This window comes from Hevea brasiliensis, chromosome 7 (genome assembly GCF_030052815.1).
Source record: "Hevea brasiliensis isolate MT/VB/25A 57/8 chromosome 7, ASM3005281v1, whole genome shotgun sequence".
Lineage (NCBI taxonomy): Eukaryota > Viridiplantae > Streptophyta > Magnoliopsida > Malpighiales > Euphorbiaceae > Hevea > Hevea brasiliensis.
This window is the reverse complement of record NC_079499.1, coordinates 18,969,637-18,986,864: the sequence shown is the minus strand read 5'-3', so window position 1 is coordinate 18,986,864 and position 17,228 is coordinate 18,969,637. Positions and strand designations below refer to the sequence as shown.

Here is a 17,228-nt window from a genome sequence, read left to right as displayed (position 1 = left end):
ATTAGCAAATAAAAGTTCTAGATATAATCGCAATTTAATATAAATGTTTTGCATTATTAGTCCATTGATTAAACTTTATATTTAAAAATAAATTTTATTTTATATTTATTCTTAATTGAAACTTTATACTAAAAATACTTTTATTAATTTCAATTTACGTAATTATCTTTTCAACTAAGACAGATAAATTTATGTATCCGAATAAAAAATATAAACAAAATTCAAATTTTTTTACAAAATAATTTTGAAATGAATATATAATTAAAAATAATATATCCTACATGAATTGTAGCATCCATTAAGTAAAATGTGTATTTTATGTATAATTTACTTTAATTAATATGTGTATTTTATTTAATGCGTGCTACATTTTTTGATAAACTGGTTTAAACATAAATTTTTGTCATTGATTTTTTGCTAAATTTTTGAAAAACCCATTACTAATTCTTTGAAAAACTCACCAATGAGTTTTTAAATTCTAATTCAAAGGAAAAAAAAAAACTCTTTACAATAATATTCATGGTTCTATATTTCTCTTCACGAGAAAAAATAAAGAACAAGTAAAAAAAATCAGTGCAAAAAATTTATATTTAAAATCAATTTATCATGAATTGTAGTATCCATTATATAAAATACACATGTTAATTAAAGTAAACTATATAAAAAATGTACATTTTATTTAATGGATCTTATAATTCATATGTGATATATTCTTTTTAATTATATATTCTTTTTAAAATTGCTTTGTAAAGATATATAAATTTAATTTTATATTTTATTATTGGATACATAGATCTATTTAACTTGATTGAAAAGATAATTATGTTAATTGAAATTAATTAAAATAATTTTTTTTTTATAAAGTTTCAATTAAAAATAAATATAAAACAAAATTTACTTTTGAATATAAAGTTTAATCAATAGATTAAAAATGACAAACGTTTGTATTAAATCACGATTATATCTAGAACTTTTATTTATTAATCAAATAAAACTTTCGGTACTATATTATGATTTACCATTAACTTTTTAAATTCAATTTCACTCCATCTCATGATAAATCAAAAAAGTTTGGCTATTTCAGCCAAAATTAAAAGTTAAGGCTAAAAACATTAATAGACATAAACATTTGGCATTTTTTGTCAAATTGACCTTTTAATGAAAAATTACCTTTTCTTGTTTTTTATGAGAACCAAATGTTTTGAATAATATTATTCTATAATATTTGCTATTTATTTAGTACTATTTGGGCTTATACTATGTATTTTTCTATTGTGAAAAGAAGGAAAATAGTTCCAGAAACATATTCCTAGGATTTGAAATACTGCGGGCATTACAACAATGCATTCTATATGCACAAGTTGTGGGAGTGAGGAATGCAAAATTTTACAGGCTGAGAATTGAATTTCTTTTCCTCTTAGATTTTGGAGTTAATTTCTCTTCATTTTATTTTTCTTTTTCTTGCTTGTTTAGCAAAATTCTTGTAATTTAGGCCACTGAGTTATGTGCTATTTTCTGCTTCTTAATTCTTATAATCTTGCAAAATAATCATGTTGGATACTATCGATTAAGTTACTCACGATGGGCCAATCTAATCTGCACTCATATAAAAATTGTACAATAATTAAGATTATGATATTTGCTATTGGTTATGACTACATAAAAGGAAAGCAAAAACATTTTCAATATGTTATTTGTGCAACAAAGGTATGAATGTAACCATTAAAGAAGTGTTAGATTGTGAAAAACAAAACCCCAAATGAGACAAAAAAAAAAAAAAAAAAAAGACATTGCATTGCATTAAGCACAATGGTAAAGAATATTGTAAAGTTCAAAAAATAAATAAATAAAGGAAATATAAATACAGTGAATATCTGTTCATGTTTAAATAAGAATAACATATGGTTAAGTTCCATCAACTTTTCTTTGTTCCTTTTAGTCAAGCTTTCTTCATATCTCTTTTTTGTTGTTCCATTTCCTTTTTTAATTAGAACAAATTATACTTGTTTTAGCATAATTTATATAATCATTTCTAAATTAACTTCAGAATCAAATTACAAAATATAAAAAACATATAAGATTTTGTTTATTTACCTAATTATCTTTTGAATCAATAACTGCAAACTAATATGTAAGTGAATTCCAAATATAGTTTTCAAAATATGTCCAACAAAACATCTCATTGTTACCTCTGTAGAAAAAACATTGGAAATATGCTAACATGCAAAAAAGAAAGAAAATTATAAGAAGTACGGGGTTGCTAACTTACTGCCTTATTTGTTTTTCAAAATTATTAAGTACCTTGTAACATGTGCTTTCTAGATTTTCTCTCTCCTCACTTAAATAAATAATTAGTGCATGATTCTTTCAGTGGAGGTGCAGAGGGAAAAAACAAGAATGAAAGAGATGAAGGAAAGAAGCCATGACCCGAATACTCATTGAATCCAAAATCTTACAAAAACTATTAAACATATAACAATAGCAATATAAGGGAATTTTCAAATTGTTTAAAGATCTAAACCACATGCACTAATGCAAAAGTCTTCAAAATTAAAGTTTGAAACATTCAGCCAATTACTTGATGATGCACCACTGACATCCATCCTCTCACCATCGCAGAAAAGTAAAATCAAATATAATTGACTTAATTCCAAAGTACAGATACAAGCTTCCTTGTTCTATTAATATACTAATAGAGAGAGAGTTTCCATAGTTTACCTTATAGTTGCATTTATTTCGGATGCAATTTGACTCATTTTAAATGGAGTATTGTAAAAATTTTGTGACGTTGTGGACATGTGCATTGAGGTCGTGAAAAACTCGATATTGAAAAAATTGTATGACTATGAGGTGTATTTAAAGGTATTAAATATAAATAATTATATGTATGGCAGATTCTTGATGAAAATTTTGAAGAGCAAAAAATGATTAATTAAATTTAAATGAAATTTATTTTTGTTTAAATTTAATTTTGAAAATTTGTTTTATTAAAAAAAAATTAATTTGACTCTCTAAGGTCTTCTAGGGGATTTTAATTAAATAAATAAAAGCCCATCATTTTTTACCCTTATTTATTCCTATTTATCCCTATTTAGCTCTATTTATTTCCATCCCATTAGCACTTTTAAACCCTCGTGGAATAGGATTACCTATCTCTCTAGAAGTTTACACCCAAAACCTATAAACCCTACTAGAGAGATGAAAGGAATACACTCAAAGATCAGCTTCTTAGAGCTCTCCCTGAATTTCTCTCTTCCTTCTCTATTTTTTCTTTTCTTTAGTTTAAGAAAGGTTTTTCAAGATTTAATTAAGTTGAGGGTTGTTGATACTTTTTGTTCAAGATTCATACCATACTATAGTTGTTTCATATTTATATGCCTTAAATTAGCATTATATGTTCATAATTTGCATGTATATATGATAAATTTAAGGGTGATAACAACTCTGCACATGTTCTTGTTTCTATGACTTTGTTTTTAATTATTTTTCGTGTATTTCTAATTTTGTAAAATTATATAAAAATTATATTTGTAATTTTTATGAAATTTTGATAATTTAGCCAGCAAGAATCATGAAAAAAGCTATTAAATTAAATAAGTTATAGCTATCCAAAGTTAGGGTGTTTACAAATTATGATTTGCAGTGCAGCCGATTTTCAAGGCTCATATCTCCCATAATTCTTTATTTTTTTTTGTGATTCCTAAGTCTAAAATTAAATTTAAGATGTTGTCTAACTTTTCTCATTAGTTTCACAAAAGCATCTTTTGTAGTTTGAGAGATATCGTAGTTTTAAAAAAATAGTGCAAACATGTCACTATTAAAAGTTCCAATTTTTGTGATTTATTTGGTAATGATTTTGACCTGATTATTAATTCTAAAATTAATGATGTTTTATCTTACTCCTATAGTTTTTTTGTAATTTATATACCTATTTAAATATTTTTAGAAATTTAAATACAAAGATATAGTGAATTTGCCAGATTTGAAAATTTCAGATTGGTTTTTTTTTTTGTGATCAAGCTTTAAATTGTATCTGGATCCAATTTTAATGATGTATATGATGTGATATAGTGTTATGAAGCATTAAGATTGGTTAGAAGACCTTTGGCCATTAGGTAGTTTTAACCAAATAGAAATCTAAACCACTTGTGCATGAAATTTAATTAAATAAATATTAGATAAATTAAAATTAAATCTTGTTTGTATAAAAAAAACCAACTTTGGCATGTCAATTAAATGTAATTAAATATTTGGTAAGAAATAAAATAAATTTGCATGTTAGAAATAAATATTTTTTAGGATGTAATTGCTTGAGTCTTTATGTATTTATTAGAATAAATTGCAATATGTACATAATTTAATAAGTATAATTGTCCTTAGGGCAACCTGATAAATAAATAAATTAATTAGCTACATAGAAATTCAAGGTTGTTTGTAAACTAAACTTGTTTGTAAATTAAATTGTCAATAATTAATTAATTTTAGCCACTTCGTAAATATCACTTAATTAAATTTAGTAACCCCGTCAATAGGAAGTACTTGTGCATAAAAACTATTTGTAAACAACAACCCCTATTTGGATTGTTTGTGTGTGTAGGATTAGAAATTATATTTTTAGGTAAAAAGTTTGATGAAGGAATAATAAACAAGACTCTTAGAAGCATTACTAGAGGAATGACACTCGAATTAACGAGGTTAGACCAGGCATAAGGGGTGCCTAATACCTTCCCCTTATGTATCCATTATCTCGAATCTAGACATTGGGCTATGGTAATGACGATTGTAGAACCTCTGTAAAGAGCAAGTTGCCCCACGACCCTATCGAAAATTGATGTTCCTTGGAAGAAACAAGGAACATTCTTGGTTATTATCCGGGTGACAACTCTTATCTATTTATATCTTTGTGGCATAAATTTTTAGTACTGTTATAGTGTTATAAGAGGACGGTACTTACTAGTGGGTCTGATTCTATTAGGATTATATGTCTAGGAAATGCTATCTAAGGAGGTAGTACTTAAGCAAGACCAATGTGACTCCACCATCTTTCTTGGGCATTAACTAGTACACTTTATGCAATTCTGATAGATGATCTTTTGCCTCATGCCACATGATCACACCACAATTTTTTGGCGACTCCACTGCGGATTTTATGGATAGTTACTCTAACATGTTTTTAATAGTTTAATATTATTCCTTTGTTAAACTTCTTTGCATTACATTACACTATCACACGGATCACGCTTACCCTTCTAGCCCTATTAGTACAAGATGAGGAGGCTATAGTCCAACTCGAGCTATAACAAATTGGTGAATGCTAGCTCCCCATGCCTGTACTTTAAGTATATACAAGAGCCACAGTTCTAACTGTTGTGCTTTTTGGATAAGCTCTCACATGGGTGACCCTTTCACCTACCCAATGAAACCCATGAGCCATAGATTTTAACTCTAGGTACCCTATAGATTTGTTGTGTTAGATTTATAACCTTATTATCTAAACTATAAGTCTTTGTGGTAGTTGAAATGAAGCTAAGCCTATACATAAACCCAATTTGTGTATAAGCCTAGGTCTGTTTCCAAACCTGTGTTAGGCAAGAGGATGCCTAATTAAGGTTAAATTTTAAGGATATAAACCCATTGTTTATGGAGGAAAGACTGCCATAGACCATCCCTATTGGTGTGTCTAGTGTACCAAAATCCAGATTAGATTTTTACTCTACCCCATACGTGACATTTGGAGGAATAAGGGGGTAAAGATTAAGTTGCAGCGAAAGGTTTCGATTTTGATTTTTGGTTCGGCTTGTATATTTTAGTTTTGATCTTGTAAATTTTGGTTTCAAAGGTAAAAGTAAAGGTAAAGGTAAAGGTAAAATTGTGTATTCATACTAGCATTCATGCATTGCATTCATGTACATAGCATTTTTAGGTTAACCCTTAAATCCTATTTTTTTAGCAAACATAGCCTCGAAGCACACCAAAGAGACTTCCAACTAGGTCACTTGGGTTAGGGAAGAGAAGAGACTAGTAAGAATTTGACTTGCACTAGTCAAGATGGAAGATGTTAGGAACATGTTGAAGCAAATGCTTGAAGAAACTATAAATGCCAAGATGTCTGAGATGAAAGAGAGAATTGTGGCTAATCAAGGAAAAAAATCTAATTGGGATAAATCAAGTGGCATTAAGTTAGAAAGCCCCAATAGGGAGGTAGTTGTAGTGCAAGTAGATGGTTTAACTTCACCAATGTCTGATTTTTAGGTTGTTGGAATTTATGAAGACTAGATGAATGCAAAAATAGCTATTGTGATGAGGAAGATGAAGTTCTTTCCTAGCATGGGCTTAAGAAAATGAATGGATAGCTTGATGACTTTTCTTGAGATCAGGGGACAAATCATGAGGTATGGGCTAGGCTATAAACCAATTGAAAAGGAGGAAGAGTCAAAGCCTATCATGTTTTTAAAAGAGAGGACATTCACTTGGATTGATGATCAAGAGCTACCACATGTGGAAGAACTAGAATAGAAGGTCGGCATTATTGATATAAAAACTGTATCGAAGCCAAGCACTTGGGCTTACACTTCTAAGTTTGGGTCTGTCTTTTGTAATAATCATAGTAGTGATGCTGATATTTTTGTTTTTGATGTACTTAATGCCAATTTTGAGGCAAAAATTAATAATATGACTAGTCCTTTTGATTACTTGTTTGATGTTTTTCTTGATGGACGTGTGCATGGCATTCATAATCATTTAGAATATATTTCTGTTAATGCATTAAAATCGATCTCTGTTAATTTGGGCACACTAGAAAACCCTAACGATATAAATTTAGCTGAAGACTTAACTCAAGAAGAAAGAAGTAGATTTATAACTTTATTAACAAAAGTACCAAGAACCATGAAGCACATGCCTCAAGCTCATAATCAAATGGCCGATTTCCTAGCTACATTGGCATCCCTATGGGAAAAGGGTGATCAAAAGTTGACTCGGTTAGTTCTCCTAATAAGGAGTATAATTTCATGCTATGAAGGTTTGGTAATAGCACATTTGGACCTAGAAGATGAAGGGAAATTATATGAAGACATAAGGAGGTATCTGAAAGTGAGGGAATACTAGTAATCAGCCAATAAAAGAGAATAAGTAATAATTTACAGATTGGCCACTCAGTTTACTCTGGTTGGGGGAAACTCTACAAAAGGTTCTTTGAAGGACTCTTGCTTTCCTGTATGATAGAAAAATAGGCTAAGTAAATAATGAAAGAAGTATACGCGAGAATGTGTGGTCCTCACATGAATGGAAGGGCTTTGGCTATGAAAATTTTAAGGTTGTGTTACTAGTGGTCTACCATGGAGACTAACTATACTAAGTTTGTCAAGAAATGCCATCAATGTTAAATCTATGGGAATTCGAATCATCTACCTCAAAGTGAGATCTACAGTATGATCTTGTTGTGACCATTTTTGGTTTAGGGCATAGATATCATCGAGAAGATTTCTCCCATAGTTTCTAATGGCCAGAGATTTATAATTGTGGTGATCATCTACTTCACTAAATGGGTTGAGGCTGAATCCTACAAAGTAGTGGATGTTATGCAGATGAGTAAGTTTGTTCAAAAAAAATATAATCTATCAATTTGGAGTGCCTCATAAGATAATCTAAGATAATGGTACTCAGTTCAAGGGTGATTTTCTGAAATTGATCACACAGTTAAAGATTAAGCATCATAAGTCTTTACCATATAGGCCACAAACTGACAAAGCAATTGAAGCAATAAATAAGAATCTGAAAACTATCTTGAGGAAGATGGTTGAAACCTATAAAAATTGGCTTGAGAAACTCCCTTATGCTCTTTGGGGTTATCGCACTACTATAAAAACATCGACTGGGTAACCCCATTCTTTTTAGTGTATGGGACTGAAGTAGTGCTACTCATTAAGCTAGAAGTTGAATCCTTAAGAGTGATGCTTGAAGCCAAAGTTCCAGAAAATGTGTGGGCTCAGAAAAGATATGAGGAATTAGCTTTGATTGATGAGAAAAGAATGAGAGCCTTGTATCACATGCACACTTGTCAAAGAAAGATAGCCCGGGCCTTTAACAAAAAGGTTAGGCCAAGAAAGATCAAAGAAGGTGATATAGTTTTGAAATAGGCTCGGCTCATTCCTTTTGATCTAAGAGGAAAATTCAAGCAAAATAGGGATGGCCCATATATTTTCAAGAAGATCTTGCCAGGAGATGCCATGAGAATATCAGACCAAGATGGAAATGAGCTCCAGGAACCAGTTATCCTTGATAGGCTCAAAAGATACTTTGTGTGAGATAGGCTCACTAAGCTAAAAACCCGCAAAGGGCGATTTAGTCAAAAGTTAAGGTCAAGAAAAAATAATAAAAACAAAAAATAATAAAGAAATAGAAAAGAAAAGAAAAGAAAAAAAATAATAGACATTAGGCTGAAAACCCGAAAAGGTGATCTAGCAAAAAAAACGTGAGTGAAGATCTGGATGAAAAACCCGAAAAGACCATTCAATAGGTTATAAAGTTTATTTCTAACTTCGAAATGTTAGAAATTTAGCAAAACTATATATAAAGGGGGTAATGGTGTATCCGAATTAATAAAAAAGTTTTTTTTATTACATGACAAGAAATGGATTTTATCTAGTTGTGACTGTAAATTCTTGTATCTTAGAGATTACATCAAATAGCTAAGTAGTAGGATTGCATGTTTTGGTTTAATATGAGTTTTATTATCATGATAAAGTAAATGCTTTGGAAGAAAAATCCGTAGTATGAATTCCAATATAATAGTTTGGTCTTGAAAAAAAAACTAAATCGAAAACCTAAAAAGGCGATTTAGGCAAAAATGAAGCTCGCTAAGTTAAAAACCCAAAAGGGCAATAAGACAAAAGTTAGAGCTAGCCCATTAAGATGAAAACCCGAAAAGGCATTTTAAGTAAAAATTAGGGCACAAAGAATAAAACACACAAAAGAGAAGGAGCAGAATAAATCAAGACAAGGCATAAGCTTAAACATGACCTTATAATGACAAGCCATGGTAAGAAGGAAAAAGGACCTTAAAAAAAAAATCAGAGAGAAATTGTATTTTGACCTAGAGGTAGTCCCTTGGTGTGCACTTATTTTGAAAAGTTTCGAAAGATTCTTACCCCTTCCCAATGTGTGTGTGTGTGTGTGTGTGTGTGTGTGTGTGTGTGTGTGTGTGTGTGTGTGTGTGTGTGTGTGTGTCACAAATCAGATTATTGGTAAGTCCTTAGACTTTATTTAGAGTGCACGACATAATTGTATAAGGCATAGAAGATCATGCATCACTACAGTTTTTAAATCACATATCAGTTTTTGATAAGTCCTTAGACTTCGTTTAGGGCACATGACATAGTTTTATAAGGCATAGAAGATCACACATCAATATGTCACCTGTAGGTGTATAAGACATAAAAGATTAAACATCATCATAGTTTTCAAATCACAAATCAGTTTTTTTTTTTAGTAAGTCTTTAGACTTTGTTTAGGGTACATAACATAGTTGTATAAAGTGTAGAAGATCATGCATTAACATGTCACTTGTAGGTGTATAAGGCATAGAAGATCATGCATTACTACAGTTTTCATATTAGTTTTTGCTAAGTCCTTACACTTTGTTTAGGGCGCACAACATAGTTGTATAAGGCGTAGAAGATCATGCATCAACATGTCACCTTTTTTAATGATAGTGTTAGTCAAAAGCATAAATATATAATATCAATAATTATCATATTTATTAATCTCTGTTATTTGAGTTTATTTTAATATTTACTTATTTAATTTTTAAGTTTGGTTTAAAACCAAATGAGCTTTATTACGTATCAAATATAGACATTATTTTGAATTGCAAACAAATTGTATGCTATTAGATTAGGAGCATTACTATTTGTAGTCCCTTGTAGCAACCCAAGAGGGGGGTGAATTGGGTTCTAATTACAAAATTAAAGACTAAAATAAATTTAAACACAAAGAAGACTAGAGGAAGAATGATGACACAAGAAATTTATAGAGGTTCGGCTATCCCAAGTCTACGTCCTCTCCTCAAGGCCCTCCTTGAGAGTTAACTCCACTAAAATTCTTCTTTGGTTGAAGAATAAACCCCTTACAATCACCACAAGAGCAGACCCTTGCTCTTTTACAAATCCCTTTACACTCAAGAGTTATTTAAGGCTCTATCACACCCAAAATTATAATAAGTGCTCACAACAACCTTGAATGAACTCTCAGAATAATGAATTTACAACTTAAATATCAAGTTCTCAATATTAACTATGGTAGCTCAAGTTCTAGAGAGAGAGAATGAAGAAAATCTTTAAAATAATAAATTTCCAAAAGATTATTGTGTCAAAACTTATTTCTAGTCATAAATGATGCCTATTTATAGTTTTTGCAAGAAAATAGCCGTTGGGGGTGCATTAAATGCAAAACTAGTTATTCAACTATCCAAAGCTCTATTTTATTGAGTTACAAATGTTAGTAGTATGCCCTAGAGCATATCATTTAGTATGTATCTTGTACATGTTTTTATTAATAAAAGGCATTTCCACTTTTCCGTTTACATAATATATTTATGTGTAATAGAAAAGGTCCATTGATATTTTGTTAGAAATTTTATTCTTAAGTTGTTAAGAATATGAATGACAGTATTTCTAATACAAAGTATCATAAATAGGTTCACAATCGAGGATACTTCATAATAAGGACATGACTTATCCAGAAAGATTGTATTCATGTTTGTTCCCAAGTTATTTATATGAGATATAAATAAGATGGAATGGTGAGTCTCATGCCGTATAACAAACATTATAGGCACTTATACATGATAAGTAGGCCGAACTAGTGACACTTATGATAAGCACATGGAGTTTACTCTTGTCAATGCATTGTCATAAATCATATCAGTGCATATAATCTTTAGACCTGAGATAGCATAGTTATCTTGTATATAGGTAGTTTGAGTTTGATACTGCTTTCATACTTGTACTGTGTTTGGGTATAGGGGCATGTGTTGGCTCCTACTAGTTATATATGGACGTAGGTGTTGATCAAGATGGAATCTGTTCCTCTAAGTAAATAGGGATAAAATCCTATGTTCATTTAATTGTTCTTGATGTTTCAAGTTCCTGGCCAGGACAGATAGATTTAATCAGAAAAGAGTTTCTGATGAGAAAATCTTTTAAATCAAGAACTGGAATTAAAAGAGAACATAATATTCATAGCAAATGGAGTTTGACATAAACCATGACTCCAGCTTGAGTTGGGATTTTGCAACAGAGAGATTCTAGTGCATGGTAATATATGATTATAGGTTCATTTAAGGTAAACCTTATACTAATTGGGTGACCATGGCATGCTATACTAGGTGTTAACCATGGTCTATGAGGTGCATAAAATGATTTAGAGAAATCATTTATGGTAAGAAAGAGTTCTGATGATATTAAGAGTTGATATCATATCTCATTGCCAATTAGTGATGAGACTAGTAAGTCACATACATACACAAGTAATCACCTAATTAAATATGATTTAATTAATTAATTAAAGAGTTTAATTGATTAATTAAATAGGTTTGGTTTGCAATTAGATTGCAAAGTCCCAAGCATGACTTGAAATCAAATCTAGGTTATTAAATGTACAGTATAAGTTAAATTTATATTTAAAGTGTTTAAATATGAATTTAATTAATGAGAAATTAATTAATAAAGATTAATTAATCAATTTATATTTGATATAAATTGATTAGAAGAAGAGAAATAATTATTTTTAGTTGAGAACTCAAAATTAAGACACAGGGGCATTTTGGTTATTTCACAGGGTGACATGTGGCACCATGAGATGGTGACACATGGCATTACACATAAGCTTGCCAAATGTCTTTTAATCATGTAAGATGATTAAAATCAAGATTAAATATAGGTTTGACACTTGGCACAATGTGATTGGGTCAATTAAACCTAGAACCAATCAGAGGGTGACATGTGGCAAGGGTTTAATGTATTGACCTAGCTATATAAGTGTTGTTATGAAAAGAAAACAACGCAACCAGCAGCTGCTCCTTCTTTGTGCCGCCACTTTGAAGCTCTCCCTCTCTTCTTCTTCATCTCTCATCTATTCCAAGAGATTAGCAAACAATCTCTTGAATTAAAAATACTAGAAATCGTTTCTAGTGTCCTGTTTACATCTTTAATATCTTAAAAGGCAGAACTTGATTTTCTAATTAATAGAAAAAGCTTTAGAAGCTGTTCAAGGGCTGTCATAGGTGTTCTTGGTGTGGACAAGCTAGAGGGACAATATCTGGTGTCCTGAAGACGCATCTGAAAGGCACAAATACACTGCAGTGCATCAAGAGGTTAGTGTATTTGTTCTTGATCTAATCTAGGGTTCTAAAATTAATCTGATTAATTTAAAAATTTTAAATGACAAATACAGATCCAAAAACATATTAAAAGTGTTTTAATATGTTGTTTATAATTGAAATCAAATAGATAAAAATAAATCTTGCATGATGCATGCGGCCCTAGGTGAAAATTTTTGAATTCAATGGTATAAACTTATATTTTTTACGCTTCCGCTCCTTCAGCAAAAACCCAGGTTCGGCTGCCAAAGTTATTTACTTCGACTGCCGAAGTTTGAAGTGCTAAAAAATAGCTTTTGAAAAGTCACTTTCGACTGCCGAAGTTCCCACTTTCGGTTGCCGGAGTGCTCTATGGACAAAATGACTTTTAACACTCAAAACCATGATTTAAATAGTGAACTTCGGCAGCCGAAGTTCCCACTTTCGGCTGCCAAAGTGCTTTTTGGATAGAAAGTGTCAAAAGGGCACTTAGGCTTTGGAAATGCATAACTTTTTGATCGGAACTCGGATTTTCGATCCGTTTGAACCGTTGGAAAGCTAATTTGATAAACTTTTCAATGAAAACACTTTCAAAAACAAATTTTCATTTCTCAAATGTAAAAATTTTATTTTAGTCCCCTTTGGTCAAGAAAAAGTTATAAGTAAAGGCACTAAGAAATTAAGAATTTAAAAAACTCATAACTTTTTGATCCGAACTCAAATTTTTGATCCGTTTGAACCATTGGAAAGCTAATTCAATGTATTTTGCAACTAAAATCTTTTCAAAATTAATTTTGCATTTTTGAAAGATTTATTTAATTTTCCCTTTATAAAGAATTAGGTGAAAACTAAGTTGAACAAGATATTCTTGGTACCACCTACACTTGAGCCAACACAATTAATAAAATGAGATTTACAAGATATAAAATAAATAAAAGTTACATTGTATGGTTCCATAAATGTTTGCTTCCTTATCTTGCTCTTCCTTAACCTTAATTTGAAGCAGTTTGGAAATTTTGAATATAGGGCCTATAAACTCAACACAAACACTTTCAAAGTATATTAGTGGCACACTAATTGTTTATTATCATTAAAACATGAATTAAGACACCTAGGTCCAACAATCTCCCCCTTTTTGATGATAACAAATAATTAGTAGATGAGGAAAATTAAGCACAAGTGAAGTGTGTATTTTTCAGAAATTCTCCCCCTTAATGTACTCTCCCTTTCAAAAATAGTTTGTGCCTTACTAAATAGAATTTGGAGAGCACATAAGAGAGGCTTTGACTCAATGAATGCAATGCCATGAGTCCTAAGTGAATGATGATGCAAAGTTATTTTTATATAAAAAACAATTCAGAATATGTATCAAAGGATTACCAAGAAGCATCACATAAGTATACCCAAAACATGTATCCCTCTAAATCATCATTTATATATCATGTTTAAAGCTTAAAATTTGGAATTATTCATCCACTTAGCTAATTCATCCACTAGCTATATATCTCCCCTTTTTAGCATCATCAAAATGCACTTTAGAAGGAAAAACATACAAAAATTATGGCATCATTCAAAGGCTTACCACCATGCATTTGAGCATAAAAAGTGATACCATTAAGGTGGTTATATGGTAGTTAAGCAAATGTGCATAATCAACTTGATTTGAAATTGAACATGAGTATAATTATGTCATTGAGACACTTAGAACACATGTATAATATATGCTCAATCTAGAGGCAACATAACAACTATTTTAAAGAATAACCTACAAAGAGCTAAGAATACTACAATACAAGTTCACTAATTTCATTTGCATAGGACTTGTAAAACCATCATGGATCTATTCAAAGCAATAATAGAATTTTGGTAAATAACCTTCATAGAACAATCAAGGAGAACAATTTAAATTAATGAGGAATGGTATTGTGACCATATGGCAGCCAAAAATAGGAAACCCATATTTTGTTCATGTGAACAGTTACGTGAATAGTAAATAACAATCTCAAGCATCAAGGTTGTCAAGCATGCCTAATGTTCTCTTAATGAAATTAAACCTATCTTCACACAAAGGTTTTGTAAAGATATCAGCTAATTGGTGATGTGTATTAACAAACTCAAGAACAACATCACCGTTCAATACATGATCACGTATAAAATGATGTCTAATGTCTATATGCTTGGTTCTAAAACGTTGTATAGGGTTCTTGGTCAAATTGATTGCACTTGTGTTATCACATTTAATAGGTATGTGATGAAGAGATATTTTAAAGTCTCTTAATTGTTGTTTAATCCAAAGTATTTGGCTACAACAAAGACCTGTAGCTACATATTCGGCTTCGGCCGTGGAAAGTGCAAACGAGTTTAGTTTCTTGCTACACCAAGAAACTAAAGAGTGTCCTAGGAGTTGACAAGTACCTGAGGTACTCTTCCTATCAAGGATGCTTCCAGCAAAGTCGGCATCCGAGTAGGAACATAAATCAAAGGATGCATTTCTAGGATACCATAGACCTAAATGCAATGTACCATTCAAGTATTTGAGAATACGTTTAACAGCATGCAAATGAGACTCTTTAGGACATGATTGAAAATGTGCACATAAACATACAAAAAATATAATATCCGGTTTACTAGCTGTGAGATACAAAAGACTACCAATCATACCTCTATAGAGCTTTTTATCAATCAGTTTTCCTTTTTCATCCTTGTCAAGTTTAGTATTTATGCTCATTGGAGTTTTACTTGGCTTGCTATTTAGCATTCCAAACCTCTTAATCAATTCTTTGTTGTACTTGGCTTGGTTGATGAAGATGCTGTAATATCCCTATTTGCCTAACCTGGTAAATTATACTGTTTTGGTGACCGGTGTTGGTCCGGACAATTAAGAGGATTAGAATTACATTTAAGACAGCTAAATAAACGCTGAACACAAATAATTAGTAATTGCCACAAAGTTATATATGAATAAGAAAAACAAAGCATAAAAAGTTAAATGAGCCGGGAGTCACAACGATGGGTGACCTTTCTCGGAAATGACTGCGAGGTCAATCTAAACTCAAATTTCGAACTGTAAAATATGACGCTGCGGTCTTTAGAACTATTACGAACACAGTGAAAAAGAGAAAATCATAGAAAAGAGTTGTTAAGCAGGTCAAATAATTAGGTCAGGGATCCGGAAGAAATATCAAATAACTTACAAACCGAATTGAACCGGCGAGGGGCAATTTGGTCAATTCATCTCTAGAGCTGACTCCTGACTAACTTTCCAATAAAATTGGAGAAAAGAAAATTTCGAGATCAAGAATTAAATTAAAGAACTAAGGAAAAATAAAAATAAAAAAAGAGAAGAAATTGAAAAAGTTTTATTACATCATGTGATGACATCAATTATGATGTCAAAATTAATTTACTTTTTCCTACAAATTGGGACTAAGTCAAATGGCTAATTTAAAGAGATAAATGAATAAAAAAAAAATCAATTCTTCTTCTTCAAAAAAACGTCCCCATCTCTCTCTCACTTCTCTCTCCCAAAAACTCCATTGAAACCCCATTTCCAAGCTTGCATAACTTGATTTTAATCTCCCAAAGTAAACCCTAAACCCTAAAAAGCTTGCTATCTCAACTAGACAAGAGGATTGAAGAAGAAAAAGGGAGGAAAAAAGGAAAGAATTGAGGAAGTGGAACATCAAAGTTGAGGTTAGTAGTTTAATTTGAAATTCTAGTTTGATACTTGTGCTTTTAGTTCACTTAACCTAGAAATTAACTTAAAATCAAACAAAAATAATTATTGAGGGACCAAACATGAAATTCATCCAGCTAGGGTTAGGGTTTGATATGAATGAGTTTGATAGATTTGAATGGTTATTTGAAGTGAATTAAGTGTATAAATCATGAATATACACTTTAAATTTGCATTAGAGTTGAAATGTATGTAATTAAGGTTTGGAGATTGTGAAAAATTGAAGAAAAATTTGAGAATTAGCCAAATGATTTTATTGACCTTATTTGAGTTGAGAAATGGTCAATTGTGACCATTTGTAGTGTGTATGAATTGTTGGAACCAAGTTCCAATTCGGATTGGTGAAGGTCAATCTACAGGCAGTTTGACCTAGGTCCCTTTCAGGGACCAAAATTGAAAATTTACTAACCCAATTGGTGTGACGTCAATTGGGAATGAAACTAGACACAAAATGGCACATTTTTCATTCAGGAATCATGCCCAGAAAGTGACCATAACTTAGTGAACAATTAGGCCAAATCTGGAATTAGCAAACTGACCTGTACAACAATGACCAAATGAACAGTAGTTACGTAAATGACCATAACTTGGTCTTGGAAGGTCCAAATGACCTGAATTTTATACCTATAGAAAGCTGAGACATAGCCCTACAACTTTCATGAAGAAAAAAAAAACCTAAATTTTGACCATAACCTATTTGAAAAGCCACCTGTAGTCAACCCACAAAAACTGCCATTATCCAGTGAATGCCTAGAATTCTGGGTAAAACCAAATCCGGCCAGCCATGTTCAAATGGCTATAACTTAGGCTACAAAACTCCAAATGGAGTGATTCAAAAAGGGAAATAAATTTAAGATAATAAGGAACAACTTCTATTAAGAAAACTTAGCCAAATTATCGCAGTAACATGACCAATGGAACAGTACAAAACAGGACATCAAATCTGGAAAATTGAAATTTGTACTTAGGAGACCTAAAATTTGAAGGAACAACTAAAACCAACAAAATTGATAACCAAAATGTGGTATGTGGGTATAATTAGATTTTCCATACCTTTTAAGTATAAGAAAGTCAATATTTTGACTTGAAAGTATCATGAATAGTAACCCTGACATAAAAATTTTCAAGAACATA

General features: G+C 31.0%; 1 protein-coding gene across 1 annotated transcript; it reads right to left on the bottom strand.

Moving 5' to 3' along the window:
• Positions 1–14,360: 14,360 nt before the first annotated feature.
• Positions 14,361–15,086, bottom strand: LOC131181342 (secreted RxLR effector protein 161-like). The gene has a single exon (XM_058149384.1). The coding sequence runs from the start codon at positions 15,084–15,086 to the stop codon at positions 14,361–14,363; it is 726 nt and encodes a 241-aa protein (XP_058005367.1).
• Between the last annotated feature and the right edge of the window lie 2,142 nt (positions 15,087–17,228).

Bases quoted from the DNA above. Each gene is read 5' to 3' on its own strand.
- LOC131181342 (XM_058149384.1), bottom strand. From the start codon at position 15,086: ATGAGCATAAATACTAAACTTGACAAGGATGAAAAAGGAAAACTGATT.